We start from the raw sequence: 14,040 nt of genomic DNA on the forward strand, positions 1-14,040 counted from the left end.
CCGCTAAAAGCGTGTGTTCGCGACTACGATTGACTATGCCGCACTTCCGGCCAGGTCGCCGGATATCCGCTGAGTGACCCTTGCGAGTCCTTTTTGATCCTGAACTGTATTAGGTGCCGTATTGCTACTCGTGTTGAATCAAGAATTGTAGCTGGACATGGGTCTGGAGGACGAAAAAAACATGCTGACTGGGTCCGGAGATCCGAAGGAGGTGAGGCAAGGCGATCGACTCGACCTTCTTTTCTGAGGCTCAGGACCCAGGCCGCCTAAGGGCCCTCTTAGACTTGGTTTCCACTGTTGGGTTTGTTAAAGGGTCAGGAGAGTTGGTTCCCTCGACCCTTCCCCAGTTTCGTCGAATGACTGGGCAAGTAGTTTTAGGACTTCGGCTTCCCCATTCTATGGGTGTGGTGAAGGTTCAATGAGACTGAAAATTATGTATGGACCAAACTTTTGTAAAAATATTTTCGGGCAGTCAGGCCCTGGTTTGACAAGTTTGGGGCGCAAACGGACAAACTTTATCCCAGCTCAGGTCAGAAATCCCTACCACACATTTTATGGAGGGTCAAGAGATACGGCCTTACACGAGTTCTTGGGAAAAGTGCTTTCTTTTTCTTTGAGGGGGAGGAAGGTTGTCTTTAGGGACAATGCAGGAATGTGCAGTGTTAATATTGTGATGAAAGTGGGTGCTCTTTCCCAGAATAAGAGTGCCTGTATAGTAAGTATTTATTGACTGCTTTATACGTACTGATTCATTTAATCTACACAATATTCTTATGAGATATTAGGTGCTATTATAATTGCCTTTTTTACAGATGAGGAAATAGGCATGGATTTTTTTTTTTTATTCAGAGAGTCTCACTTTGTCGCCCTCTGTAGAGTGCATGGCGTCATAGCTCACAGCAACCTAAAACTCTTGGGCTCAAGCGATTCTCTTCTCAGCCTCTAAAGTAGCTGGGACTACAGGCGCCTGCCACAAGCCCGGCTACTTTTGTTATTGTTGTTTAGCAGGCCCTGGCTGGGTTTGAACCCACCAGCCCTGGTGCATGTGGCTGGCGCCCTAACCCCTGAGCTACAGGTGCCGAGTCATCATGGATGTTAAATATACTAAAGACACAGCTACCAAATTAGTACGAATTGAATTCAAGCAGCATGATTCTAGAGCCAGTGCTACAGGCTTTACAGTTTTGTTTCTGATTTCATTTCCTATCTATTCTTCTCTGGTCACTTCACAGTAGCCATTACTGCTTTATGGATTCACATACATAGTTGACCACCTCCCTCCATTGACCACCTCAAGTTGACCTAATTTCATGTATCAGACATGCCCCACGTGTATGGATCAGCACAGTTGACCTAGTTCCTTATGTTGACCACCTCCGTATGTTGACCAGTTGTTCATTTGTTATAGTCCCTGGGTGTATCTGTATATGTATGTATATGTATACACATACATATATCCCTATATGTATCGATCGATTTACAGAGATTCTACTGCAGTTGGAAATTCACTTATCTCTTACGCTTTTTCTAGGCTTATTATTTTCAGAAGGAGGTGGAGTCAGCCTCACAAAGTTCAGCCAGGCTTAGTACAGCAGTAGATGAGAAAAAGAAAGTAAATAGGCAGTCTATTTTAAAATTAATAAGGCAGGGCTTGGTGGCTCACACCTTTAATCTCAGCACTCTGGGAGGCCAAGGCATGTGGATCAACTGAGCTCACAAGTTAGAGACCAGACTGAGTTAGAGCAAGACCCAGTCACTAAAAATAGCTGGGGCTTTGAGATATCACCTAACCCCAGCGAGAATGGCCTATATCACAAAATCTCAAAACTGCAGATGCTGGCGCGGATGTGGAGAGGAAGGAACACTTTTACACTGCTGGTGGGACTGCAAACTAATACAACCTTTTTGGAAGCAAGTATGGAGAAACCTCAAAGAACTCAACCTAGACCTCCCTTTTGATCTTGCAATCCCATTACTCAGCATCTATACAGAAGGAAAAAAACACCTTTTATTATAAAGACACTTGGACTAGGCTGTTTATCGCAGCCCAATTTACAATTGCCAAAATGTGGGAACAACCTAAGTGTCCTTCAACCCAGCAATGGATTGGTAAGCTGTGATATATGTATGCCATGGAATATTATTAAGCCATAAAAAAAAAAATGAAGATTTTGCAGCATTTGTACTAACCTGGATGGAGGTGGAACACATTATTCTTAGTGAAGCATCACAGGAATGGAGACGTATGAATCCTATGTATTCCAATTTTGATATGAAGACAATTAATGACAATGACACAGTGGGGCATGGGGGAATGGGAGACCAGACAGAAGGAGGGAGGGGATGAGGTTAAGGAAAAGAAGAAAAAAAAACCAAAAGAAAAGAAAATAGTGACTAATTCTCACATAAATTGGATTTAATTTTGACTAAAGTACATTACTTAAACATTAATTTTTAATTCAGCTTGTTAATATGTTGTTTAGGATATTGCATCATTTGTAAGTGGCATGTTTGTAATGTCCCCTTTATAATAATATATTTTCTCCAATTTTAATATCAGGTATACCTAGATCAAGTAGAATGATTTTTAAGTATTTCTTCTTTTTCTATTGTCTATAAGATTTGGCATGATCTGTTTTTTGAAATTATCTTTTACTTTTATTTATAAATATTGTCTTTTTTGAGACTTAAAAAAAGATAATAAGAAGTTAACTGATGCCATACTGAATCTCAGAGTCAAAGCATTCTATAATAGACATACTCTTATTTGACAATGTGAATGTTACTTTCTTTGCATTATTATTATTGCTTAATATTTTGATGTAGTAGTTGTCTGATTCCTTTTCTGAATGTATTAATGCGCTAGAAAAAAAAAATAGCCAGGGCCTAAAAATAGCTGAGGCATTGTGTGTGTGTGGGGGGGGGAGGGGGGGCTATAGTCCCAGCTACTTGGGAGGCTGAGGCAAGAGTTTGAGGTTGCTGTGAGTTATGATGCTACTGCACTCTACTGAGGACAACAAAGTGAAACTCTGTCTCAAAAAAAAAAAAAATTTAAGAAAATGGGGGTATTTTATGAAAATCCTATAATACTAGAGGATTAAATATTTTTATTTAGTATGAGATTGGATTTCTCATTGACTGGAATTTTCACACAAAGCATTCCATATTCAGACTTATATTTAGATTTGTTTTTCCAAAACATACCATATTTTTATTATTTTGTTTTGTTTTATTTTATTTTTTGAGACATGGTCTCCCTCTTTTGCCCTGGGTAGAGTTCCTCGGGATCATAGCTCACAACAACCTCAAACTCCTGGGCTTGTGCAATTCTCCTGCATCAGCTTCCTGAGTAGCTGAGACTATAGGCAGCCACCATCATGCCTGGCTAATTTTTCTGTTTTTAGTAGAGATTGGGGGGGGAGGTCTCACTCTTCTTGCTCAGGCTGAGCTCAAACAGTCCCACTCTCTTCAGCCTCCTAAGAGTGCTAGGATTATGGGCGTGAGCCACCATGCCCGGCCACCATGATATTTTTGACACAAAACTATCAGTGTTGTAGCATTGCTAATAGGAAAATGATTTAAAGGTCTTGCTTGTAAATATACTCAATTCTGCTTTCTAATTTGGGCAGAATGTGATTTTAGTTTTTCAGGAAAACTTTTTCAGTATAATTTTTTTTTTTTTTTGTAGAGACAGAGTCTCACTGTACCACCCTCGGGTAGAGTGCCGTGGCGTCACACGGCTCACAGCAACCTCTACCTCTTGGGCTTACGCGATTCTCTTGCCTCAGCCTCCCGAGTAGCTGGGACTACAGGCGCCCGCCACAACGCCCAGCTATTTTTTTTTTGGTTGCAGTTTGGCCGGGGCTGGGTTTGAACCCGCCACCCTTGGCATATGGGGCCGGCGCCCTACTCACTGAGCCACAGGCGCCGCCCATAATTTTTTTTTTTTTTTTTTTTTTGAGACAGAGTCTCACTATGTCACCCTTTGGTTCAGTGCCGTGGCGTCAAAACTCACAGCAACCTTTAACTCTTGGGCTTAAGCTATTCTCTTGCCTCAGGCTCCCAAGTAGCTGGGACTACAGGCCAGGTTTGAACCCACCAGCCCTGGTGCATGTGGCCGGTGCCCCAACTACTGAGCTACGGGCGCTGTCCAGAATCTTCATATTTAGAAGAAATCCTTGCCAGTTATGAGAATAATTAGCCCGGGTTATAGCTGAACCTGCCCTACTGGTCATTCCCTGCCTATGTGAGCTTTGGTCCCTTCCCTGAATGGCATGGTAGAGAATAAAAGAGATTGTATTGGGATTTTGAATATTTATTTCCATATATACTTTTTCTTTCCTCTCCCCCAAATATGGACATTTGCATATACACATAGGCAAGCACAACCTAATTTCTGACACTTATTTCAGGTGTTGAGATACTGATCAGACTCTGCTATGCCCCAGATTTAGGTTTATGCTGATGTTCTCTTGGGGAATTTTTTATACTGCTCCTGTTGGAAGAAAGGAAACTGAGTTTGTGATTATGTACTTGAATCACAAGCGAATAGGTAGGACCATTTTCACATTTCAAATTCTAGTTCATAGTCTAGAAAAAATGGGTTTCCTGGGGCCAGATGTGGCTCATGCCTGTAAACCTAGCACTCTGGGAGGCCAAGGAGAATGGATCACCTGAGCTCAGGATTTCAAGACCAGCCTGACCAAGAGCAAGACCCTGCCTCTACTAAAAAATAGCCAGGCATTATGGCAGGTGTTTATAGTGGCTAAGGAAAGGAGATCACTGAGGTTGCTGTGAGCTATGACACCAAGCTGGCACTCTACCTGGGGCCACAGAGTGGAGCTCTGTCTCAAAAAAAAAAAGAAAGAAAAGGGGGTGGCACCAGCCCCATATACCGAAGGTGGCGGGTTCAAACCTAGCCCCAGCCAAAAACTGCAAAAAAAAAAAAAAAAAGTTTCCTCCTAACTTGGTTTCAGCCATAAGGACTAAATTTAGCTATTTCTAGCAATATTAGGACTTAACCAGAATCTAGAACAAAATACTTTATGTAGGTCCCATATGAACATCTAACAGCTTGAATCTATATTAAAATGTCTAATTACTGTTTCTTATCTTTTATTTTAATTTATTCTTTTTTTTTTTTTTTTTTTGAGACAGAGCCTCAAGCTGTTGCCCTGGGTAGAGTGCTGTAGCATCACAGCTCACAGCAACCTCCAACTCCTGGGCTTAAGCGATTCTCTTGCCTCAGCCTCCCAAGTAGCTGGGACTACAGGCGCCTGCCACAACGCCCAGCTATTTTTTTGTTACAGTTGTCATTGTTGTTTAGCTGGCCCAGGCAAGTTTGAACCCGCCAGCTTTCAGTGTATGTGGCCGGCGTCCTACCCACTGAGCCAAGAGCGCTGCCCTGGCTATCTTTTAGCAGAGATGGGATCTTGCTCTAACTCAGGCTCTCAGGCTGGTCTTGAACTCATGAGCTCAAGCAATCCATCCTCCTCAGCCTCCCAGAGTGCTGGGATCCCACAGGTGTGAGCCACCACACCTGGCCCTGGGATTACTTTCTTCTTAAAGGACTATTGTGATCAAATCATAACACATAAGAAGGTGCTTTATAAACTGCTGTGTTAGGCATACTTAGGTTCTTACTAATGAAAGTAAGATTGTGTCTTTCTCTGTCTTGAAATACACCTGGGATTTATTTTAATCGGGTATGGTAAATGTGACAAACATGGAGATAACTGCCTTTGAAAGAAGAGTTTATTACTTAACAGTTCTTAAGAGAAGGGGGCATATCATACAGTGGAGGGCTATATAGGGAAGTGTCAGGGTTGGTCAGGAGGCACAAAGAGTGAGGAGGGGAAAGGATTACTGAGAGCCTTGATTTTTGTGGGAAGAAATAGGTAAGGCAGGTTAGGCAAGCCTAATTGATGTTAGGATCAGATTCATTGGGTGCTGGGCTCTAGGGCTGGTCCCTAGTTGTCACGTATTTGACCCAGTGCTGATTCAGACAAGGCAAAGTACGAACTTAGTGTAGAAGGTGGTTGGCTATGAGGGCTTTGGATTGATTTGCTTAACCTATGAGGGGTGTTTGCTGTCTAAAACTTAGCTAGCTCTGGGAGGGCAGGATTAGCAAGGCCTGATGTCAAAATGTCGTAAAACATAGAAAATAAAATAACATGATTAATGTTTTCTATATAATGGCAAAATTGGGGGGAAAAATTCTAATATTTCCATAGAAAGGTTTACAGATTATCAAGTGGATTTTCAATGTTTGTAGCCTTGTAGAGCTTTTGTTGCCAAATGAAAGACAGACAAAATCATCCCAACATAGGATGTTCCAAAAGTCTAATTCATTAAAAAGACATAATATGTTTGGTTTGTTTTTTGAGACAGAGTCTTGTTGCCCTCGGTAGAGTGCTGTGACATCATAGCTCACAGCAACCTCCAAGTCTTGGGCTCAAGTGATTATCTTGCCTCAGCTTTCCAAGTAGCTGGGACTATAGGCGCCCTCCACAACACCCGGCTATTTTTAGAGACAAGGTCTCACTCTGGCTGAGGCTGGTCTTGAACCTGTGAGCACAGGCAGTCTACCCACCTTGGCCTCCCAGAGTGGGAGGATTACAGGCATGAGCCACCACGCCCGGCCCTGATTAATACAATGTTAATCATCAGTAATTACAACATCAATATAATTGGGAATAACTTTGCTACTGACATTAATTTTTGTTTTCCTTTTATAGGAGGAAGAAGAAGAGGAGGAATTAGTGGTAAGAGCTGTCTCAGGCTTGAAATGATCTCAGTAAAAGCAGGAAGTTTGAGCCTCACGAAATGAAAGGCATTTTAAGGAGTCTTTACTTGACACCTTAGAGACAATGGGGGTGGAATAAGCTGTAATGCTGCCTGTGTAATGGAGTGTTTAGGGGTATGGGTCTGGGAATCTTAGTCTGTTCTGAGTTTGGGGCTACTTTAGTTATGCTATCTGGGAGCAGACAGCATCTTGAGGGCCTGGCACTCAGTCAGCTACTTCATGTGGTTTAATAAAGAAGGAACCTTTATTTGGGTTCCTCCAAAGGAAACTTTCTTAGATGGTCCTTCTCCATATTAGTACAGCCTTTCTAGCTGGGCAGCTGGGGTACGTAGGCCTGGTTCTCAGACGGGAAATTGAAATTTCAGACATGATATATCCCAAAAATGCTGTGTTAACAAGTAAGACCTCCTATAGGTCTACTTGCAAGTTTGGCCAGGTTTCCTTTACCACCTTGTTTTTCAGATAGGAGTGAGGCTCTCAGTGCATACTGGCAACCTTGGAAGGCAGGAATGTGAAACTTTTCCCTACTACTTAGCATCAGAATTGAATGGGAGACCCCATTCTGCCATGTCTGGTGGCAATGTGGCTCTGCCAGCTGGCCTTCTGCACGGTAATTCAGAGGCAGCACCTTGGTTTGGTGGTTGTATTGATCAAACCATATGTGTTTGGTGGGTCTCCCCTAAAACCACCATTTTATTCTTTTTTTGTTTCTCTGTCAGGATCCCTTAACAACAGTGAGAGAGCAGTGCGAGCAGCTGGAAAAATGTGTAAAGGCTCGTGAGCGGCTAGAGCTCTGTGATGAGCGTGTCTCCGCCAGATCACATACAGAAGAAGATTGCACAGAGGAGCTCTTTGACTTCTTGCATGCAAGGGACCACTGTGTAAGTTGATTTGAAGTCAAGAAGGGGAAGGCTTACAATGCTGACAGTCCTTTCATGGTAGGGGCAGGCCCATCAATGAGATTACTGTGGGCCCAATATATGTAAGGTATAATGCTGAGGATTTTATATAAATAATCTTACATAATCCTTACCACTTCACTTGTAGTAGGTATCATTATCCCCATTTTACATACAGAAACTGGGTTTTGTACTCAAGTAACAGACAGTTCTTTATAATAATTTATATTGTGGATGGGCGTGGTGGCTCACACCTGTGATACTAGCACTCTGGGAGGTAGAAGTGGGTAAATTGCGTGAGCTCAGGAATTCAAGACCTTCTTGAGCAACAACAAAATGCTGTCTCTAAAAAAATAGCTAAGTATTATGGTGGGCACCTGTGGTTCCAGCTACTTGGGAGGCTGAGGTAAGAGGATTTTTTTTTTTTAGTCTCACTTAGTCTCACTAAGTCACCCTCAGTAGAATGCTATGGCTGCAGAGCTCCTGGCAACCTCCAACTCTTGGGCTTAAGCGATTCTCTTGCCTCAGCTTCCCATGTAGCTGGGACTATGGGCGCCCACCACATTGCCCAGCTATTTTTTTGTTGCAGTTGTCGTTGTTTAACTGTCCTGGGCCGGGTTCGAACTTGCCAGCCTTGGTGTATGTGGCCAGCACCGTAACCACTGTGCTACAGGCACTAAGCCCTATTTATTTATTTTGAGATAAGAGTCTCACTATGCTGCTCTCAGTAGAGTGCCATGGTGTCATAGCTCACAGCAACCTCAAACTCTTGGGCTCAAGTGATTCTTTTGCCTCAGCCTCCCAAGTAGCTGGGAATACAAGTGCCCGCCACAAGGCCCGGCTATTTTTTGTTGTTGTTGCTGGCAGTTGTCGTTTCAGCTGGCCCGGGCCAGGTTCAAACCCTCCAGCCTTAGTGTATGTAGCCGGCGCCCTACCCACTGAGCTACGGGTGCTGCCCAATTTATTTTATTTTTTTTTTACTTTTTTACCTGATGTTGCACTCGCAAGGACAGAGAGGCCACCATGGGCAATTCTATTATGTATTAGGAGAGCCTTCCTTTTTCTCCCTGAAAATGCTAAGCACATGCTGCATGTGTGTGATCAATTTTTTTATTTTTGAGGCAGAGTCTTGCCATGTTGTCTGGGCTAGAGTACACTGGTGTTTTCATAGCTCATTGCAACCTCAAACACCTGGGCTCAAGCAGTTCTCCTGGCTCAGTCTCCTGGGTAGCTGGGACTATACATGCCTGCCACCAACTGTTTCATTTTTTGTGGAGATGGAGTCTTGGTATTTTGCTGTGACTGCCTTCAAACTCCTGGGGTCAAGCATTTTTCCTGCCTTGGCCTCCCAAAGAGGTAGGATTACAGGGGTAAACCACTGCTTTTGGCCAAAAATCAAGTATTTTCCTCAAAAAATTAAACAGAGGACTCATACCTACAATCTTAGAGGCTCCGGCAGGAAGACCACTTGAGCCCAGGAGTTCAAGAACCTACCTCTACAAAAAACAGAAAAATTAGTAGGGTACAGCCCCAGTTACTCGGAAGGCTAAGGAAGGAGGATTGCTTGAACCTTAGAGTGTGAACTGCAATGAACTATGATGATACCATTGCACTCTAGCCTGGACAACAGAGCAAGACCTTAACTCAAAAGTTAAACAATAGAATTACAATATGAGGCTCAGCGCCTGTGGCTCAAGCAGCTAAGGCGCCAGCTGAATACACCTGAGCTGGTGGATTCAAATCCAGCCTGGGCCCGCCAAACAACCATGATGGCTGCGTCCAAAAAATAGCTGGGCGTTGTGGTGGGTGGCTGTACTCCCAGGTACTTGGGAGGTGGAGGCAGGAGAATCGCTTGAGCCCAGGAGTTGGAGGTCACTGTGAGCTGTGATGCCACGGCACTCTACCAGGGCGACAGCTTGAAGCTCTGTCTCAAAAAAAAAAAAAAAAAGAATTACCATATGATTTAACAATACCACATGTGGGTATAAGCCCAAAAGAACTAAGGGTAGAAACTCAAATATATATTTGCACATCTGTGTTCACTGTAGCATTATTTACAATAGCTAAAAGGTAGAAACAATCCCAAGTATCCACTGATGGATGAATGGATAAACAGTGTGCTGTATACATACAAGGAGATGATGTTCAGTCTTAAAAGAGAAGGAAACTGACACATGCTACATTGATAAACCTTAGGGACATTGTACTAAGTGAAATAATCCAGTCACAAAGGACAAATATATCATTCTAAGAAGAGAGATAGCTAAGAGCTGGGGGAGGGGAAATGGAGAGCTATTGTTTAGTGGGTACAGAGTTCAGTTTAGGAAGGTGAAAACATTCCTGAGATTGATGGTTTTAGAACAGTGTGAATATATTTAATGCCTGAATAATGTCCATTTAAAAATTATGAAAATGGGCTCGGTGCCTATAGCTCAGCGGCTAAGGGTGCCAGCCACATACACCCGAGCTGGCGGGTTGGAATCCAGCCCGGGCCTACCAGACAACAATGACAACTACAACCAAAAAATAGCCAGGTGTTGTGGCAGGCACCTGTAATCCCAGCTACTTGGGAGGCTGAGGCAAGAGAATCACTTAAGCCCAAGAGTTGGAGGTTGCTGTGAGCTGTGACGCCATAGCATTCTACTGAGGGCAACATAATGAAACTTGTCTCAAAAAAAAAAAAAAAATTAAAATGGTAGATTTTATGTTACATGTATTTTACTACAGTTTTTCTTTTCTTTTAAGACAGAGCCTTAAGCTATCGCCCTGGGTAGAGTGCTGTGGCGTCATAGCTCACAGCAACCTCCAATTCCTGGGCTTAAGCGATTCTCTTGCCTTAGCCTCCCAGGTAGCTGGGACTACAGGTGTCTGCCACAACGCCTGGCTATTATTTTTTTTTTGATTGTAGTTGTCGTTGTTTGGCAGGCCTGGGCTGGATTCAAACCTGCCAGTTATAGTGTATGTGGCTGGCGCCTTAGCTACTTGAGCTACAGGCGCTGAGCCTTACTATGGTTTTTTAAAAAATTACTGAACATGCTATAACATTATACTACATGCTGAGGGAGAGAAGGTAGTCACAGGCAGCGCCTGTGGCTTGGTGGGGCCCTCCATATACCAAGGGTGGCAGGTTCAAACCCGGCCCTGGCCAAACTGCAACAAAAAACAGCCAGGTGTTGTGGTGGGTGCCTATAGTCCCAGCTACTAGGGAGGCTGAGGCAAGAGAATTGCCTAAGCCCAGGAGTTGGAGGTTGCTGTGAGCAGTGTGACGCCATGGCACTCTACCAAGGGCAACAACTTAAGGCTCTGTCTCTAAAAAAAAAAAAAAAAAAAGCAGCAGCTAGTCACAATTTCACACATACTATATAATGCCATTTATATGAAATGTCCAAAATAGGCAAATCATGATCTGTTCCATTATTACGTGCCCTCCCACTTTGTAGTCATTCAACAAATATCTAAATATATTGATAAGCCAGGCACTGAGTTAGGATCTGGGAGTGAGACAGACATGGTCCCTCCCTTCCTTCACTGAATGTATGAGCCAGCATAAGAGACAGAAACAGAAATTAACTAAACTAAGGTAAATCCCTCAAAGTGGCATTCACTGACCTACCCTATTTAAAGTCACTATGGTTTCCTCTCCCATCCTCCCCCTGCTTTATTTTCCTCAGCATTTACCACTATCAGAAGTTACCTTATTTATGTGTTTATATTTCTCTTATTACTCTGTAAGCCTTATAAGCAATAGAGATGTTGTCTTGCTTACATATGTAATTCCCTCAGCACTTAGAACAGTACCTGGCATATAGTAGGTGTTCTATAAATACCTGTTGAACAAATATATAATATTAGTATTATGGCAGTGGTAGGTAGGACTTTCTGTGGGAAGACAGAGACAGATTTGTGTATGGGTAGGGGCTTGTTTAGAGAAGGCTCACAGGAAATGATATGTAAACTTAAGATCTAAAGGAAGAATAAAAATGGAAAATCTAAGTTGTAGATAGAAGAGAGTTCAGTAGGGCTTAAGTGTGGTGTGGGTGGTAAGGAGTGGTGAGAAAAGAGGCAGTACTGTTTGAGGTCACAAGGACCTTGTAAGCTATGACAATTACTACTAATTGATGATATCTCCTCCCCGCCCCATCTAGGTGGCCCACAAACTCTTCAACAGCCTGAAATAAATGTGCAGACTCATTCACCTCAGCCTTCATCACCTTGGCATCAGGATGCTTCCTTATGGTTTTGAATATGCCCTTTGTTTTTAATTTGTATAACTGTTAACTTCATACAAACCTCATGCATTTTGGCTTAGGAAAGTAGCCAACTCTATGTAATAAGCAGTGATTCCATTCTAATAAAATTCTGTGAACTGCCAACCTATTCCCATCCTTTTCTTTAAATTTCAGATTTTCAAGCATGTATGAGAATAATACTCAACCCTCATATACCCATTACCTAGTGCGTACATGTGTTTTTTTTGACAGAGTCTCACTACGTTGCCCTGGATAGAGTGCTATGGTATCACAGCTCACAGCAACCTCAGACTCTTGGGCTTAAGCGATTCTCTTGCCTCAGCCTTCCAAGTAGCTGGGACTACAGGTGCCCACCACAACGCCCAGCTATTTTTTTTTGTTGTTGCTGCAGTTGTTTAGCAGGCCCAGGTCAGATTTGAACCCTCCACCCTCGGTGCATGTGGTTGGCACTGTAATCACCGTGCTGAGCCAGAGTACATGTGTCTTAATGATAAAGACTTTTTTTTTTTTTTTGGAGACAGGGTCTTGCTTTTAAGCTGGAGTGTAGTGGCATCAGCATAGCTCATTGTAATCTCAAACTCCTAGACTCAAAGCCATCCTGCCTCAGCCTCCTGAGTAGCTGGGACTACAGGTTGTACACCACTACACCTGGCTAATTTTTCTATCTGTTGTAAAGAGACGGAGTCTCGCTCTTGCTCAGGCTGGTCCTGATTTTCTGGCCTTAAGCGATCCTCCTGCCTTGGCCTCCCAAAGTGTGAGGTACTAACTGTACCTGGCCTACGACTTTATTTTTTATATATCATGATGTCATTATTACAACTAGTAATGGCTTAATAGTAAATGCCTAGTTCATATAAAAGTTTTTCATTGCTAAAGTATATTTTGACAAGTTTTTTGAAACAAGCTTTTTTTAAAAAAGATGTATTTTTTAAAAAGGGGTAGTGAAGAGGGTATAGGGTAGTGGAAGGACGTACTGGAGTCAAAGGATCAAACAAAGGCACTTGGGTGCTGGCAATGAGAGATTGGTCCTGGGTACTGACAATGAGGTATTAGTTACATACAGGAAGGAATGATCCAATGAGTAAATATATTGTGGATAATGGGAGCTAGCAGTCAGAGAATGGAGTTATAAATATGGAAAAGGAAAAAAAAACAGACTGAATCCTGTGATGTTTAGGTACTGGTATGAACTATATAAGCAAGGAATACATAACAGTGCCCAAAAAATGTATACACATTTTAAGAAAGGAAAAAAAAACTATTAGATTTGTAATATTCAAGTCATGTTGAATATTACAAGAGGTGCTCAATGTGACTTGTAATCATCTTTTGTCATTGGCATATATTAAGTATTACAAATTTTGATACAGTTTTTCCTTTATTAAAATGTATATACATGTTTTGGGTACCTTTTGTATATTTCTTAGCTCCTTCTACAGAGGGCCTTAATTCTGTAATAAAGGTAAAGGAATCCAGGACTCACTCCTTGGAAAAATGGGTCATTTCAGGGCAGAGACAGAAAGTACAAGATAAGCCTGGAACAAAATATATCATAAAGAAGCAAGTGCTCAAAGAATGATAGGGATTGGCTCTGTGCTTGTAGCTCAAGCGGCTAAGGTGCCAGCCTCATACACCAGAGCTGGCAGGTTAGAATCCAGCCCAGGCCTGCCAAAACAATGACAGCTACCACCAAAAAAAATGGCCGGGCGTTGTGGTGAGTGCCTGTAGTCCCAGTACTTGGGAGGCTGAGGCAAGAGAATCACTTGAGTCCCGGAGTTGGAGGTTGCTGTGAGCTATGATGCCTCGGCACTTTACCCAGGGCAACAGCTTGAGGCTCTGTTCAAAAAAAAAAAATGACAGGGAGAGTGGCTCCTGTGGCTCAGTGAGTAGGGCGCCTGCCCCATATACCAAGGGCAACTCAAACCCAGCCCCGGCTGAACTGCAACCAAAAAATAGCCGGGTGTTGTGGGCGCCTGTAGTCCCAGCTGCTCGGGAGGCTGAGGCAGGAGAATTGCAAAAGCCCAAGAGCTAGAGGTTGCTGTGAGTCCTGTGACGTCATGGCACTCCAAAGACGGTAAAGTGAGAC

General features: G+C 42.9%; 1 protein-coding gene and 1 pseudogene across 3 annotated transcripts; one reads left to right on the forward strand and one right to left on the reverse strand.

The window, feature by feature from the left end:
• The first annotated feature begins 21 nt into the window (after window positions 1–21).
• On the forward strand, window positions 22–12,081 carry LOC128575491 (cytochrome b-c1 complex subunit 6, mitochondrial). Of its 3 annotated transcripts, XM_053577167.1 has the most exons (6): window positions 77–211; window positions 4,449–4,552; window positions 6,738–6,764; window positions 7,268–7,415; window positions 7,525–7,686; window positions 11,850–12,081. In XM_053577167.1, the coding sequence occupies exons 4-6, from the start codon at window positions 7,353–7,355 to the stop codon at window positions 11,880–11,882; spliced, it is 258 nt and encodes an 85-aa protein (XP_053433142.1). In that variant the 5' UTR covers window positions 77–211; window positions 4,449–4,552; window positions 6,738–6,764; window positions 7,268–7,352; the 3' UTR covers window positions 11,883–12,081. The 3 variants fall into 3 exon arrangements, with proteins under 3 accessions (XP_053433141.1, XP_053433142.1, XP_053433143.1); XM_053577168.1 differs by lacking the exon at window positions 4,449–4,552 and having other exon boundaries at window positions 100–211; XM_053577166.1 differs by lacking the exons at window positions 4,449–4,552; window positions 7,268–7,415 and having other exon boundaries at window positions 22–211.
• Window positions 8,695–8,781, reverse strand: LOC128575698 (uncharacterized; annotated as a pseudogene).
• Window positions 12,082–14,040: the final 1,959 nt, after the last annotated feature.

Source organism: Nycticebus coucang, chromosome 22 (assembly GCF_027406575.1).
Source record: "Nycticebus coucang isolate mNycCou1 chromosome 22, mNycCou1.pri, whole genome shotgun sequence".
In the NCBI taxonomy this organism is placed as follows: domain Eukaryota; kingdom Metazoa; phylum Chordata; class Mammalia; order Primates; family Lorisidae; genus Nycticebus; species Nycticebus coucang.

Bases quoted from the DNA above. Each gene is read 5' to 3' on its own strand.
- LOC128575491 (XM_053577166.1), top strand. From the start codon at position 158: ATGGGTCTGGAGGACGAAAAAAACATGCTGACTGGGTCCGGAGATCCG. The intron at 6,765-7,524 runs GTAAGAGCTGTC...TTTCTCTGTCAG, and splicing joins AAGAAGAGGAGGAATTAGTG to GATCCCTTAACAACAGTGAG. The intron at 7,687-11,849 runs GTAAGTTGATTT...CGCCCCATCTAG, and splicing joins TGCATGCAAGGGACCACTGT to GTGGCCCACAAACTCTTCAA.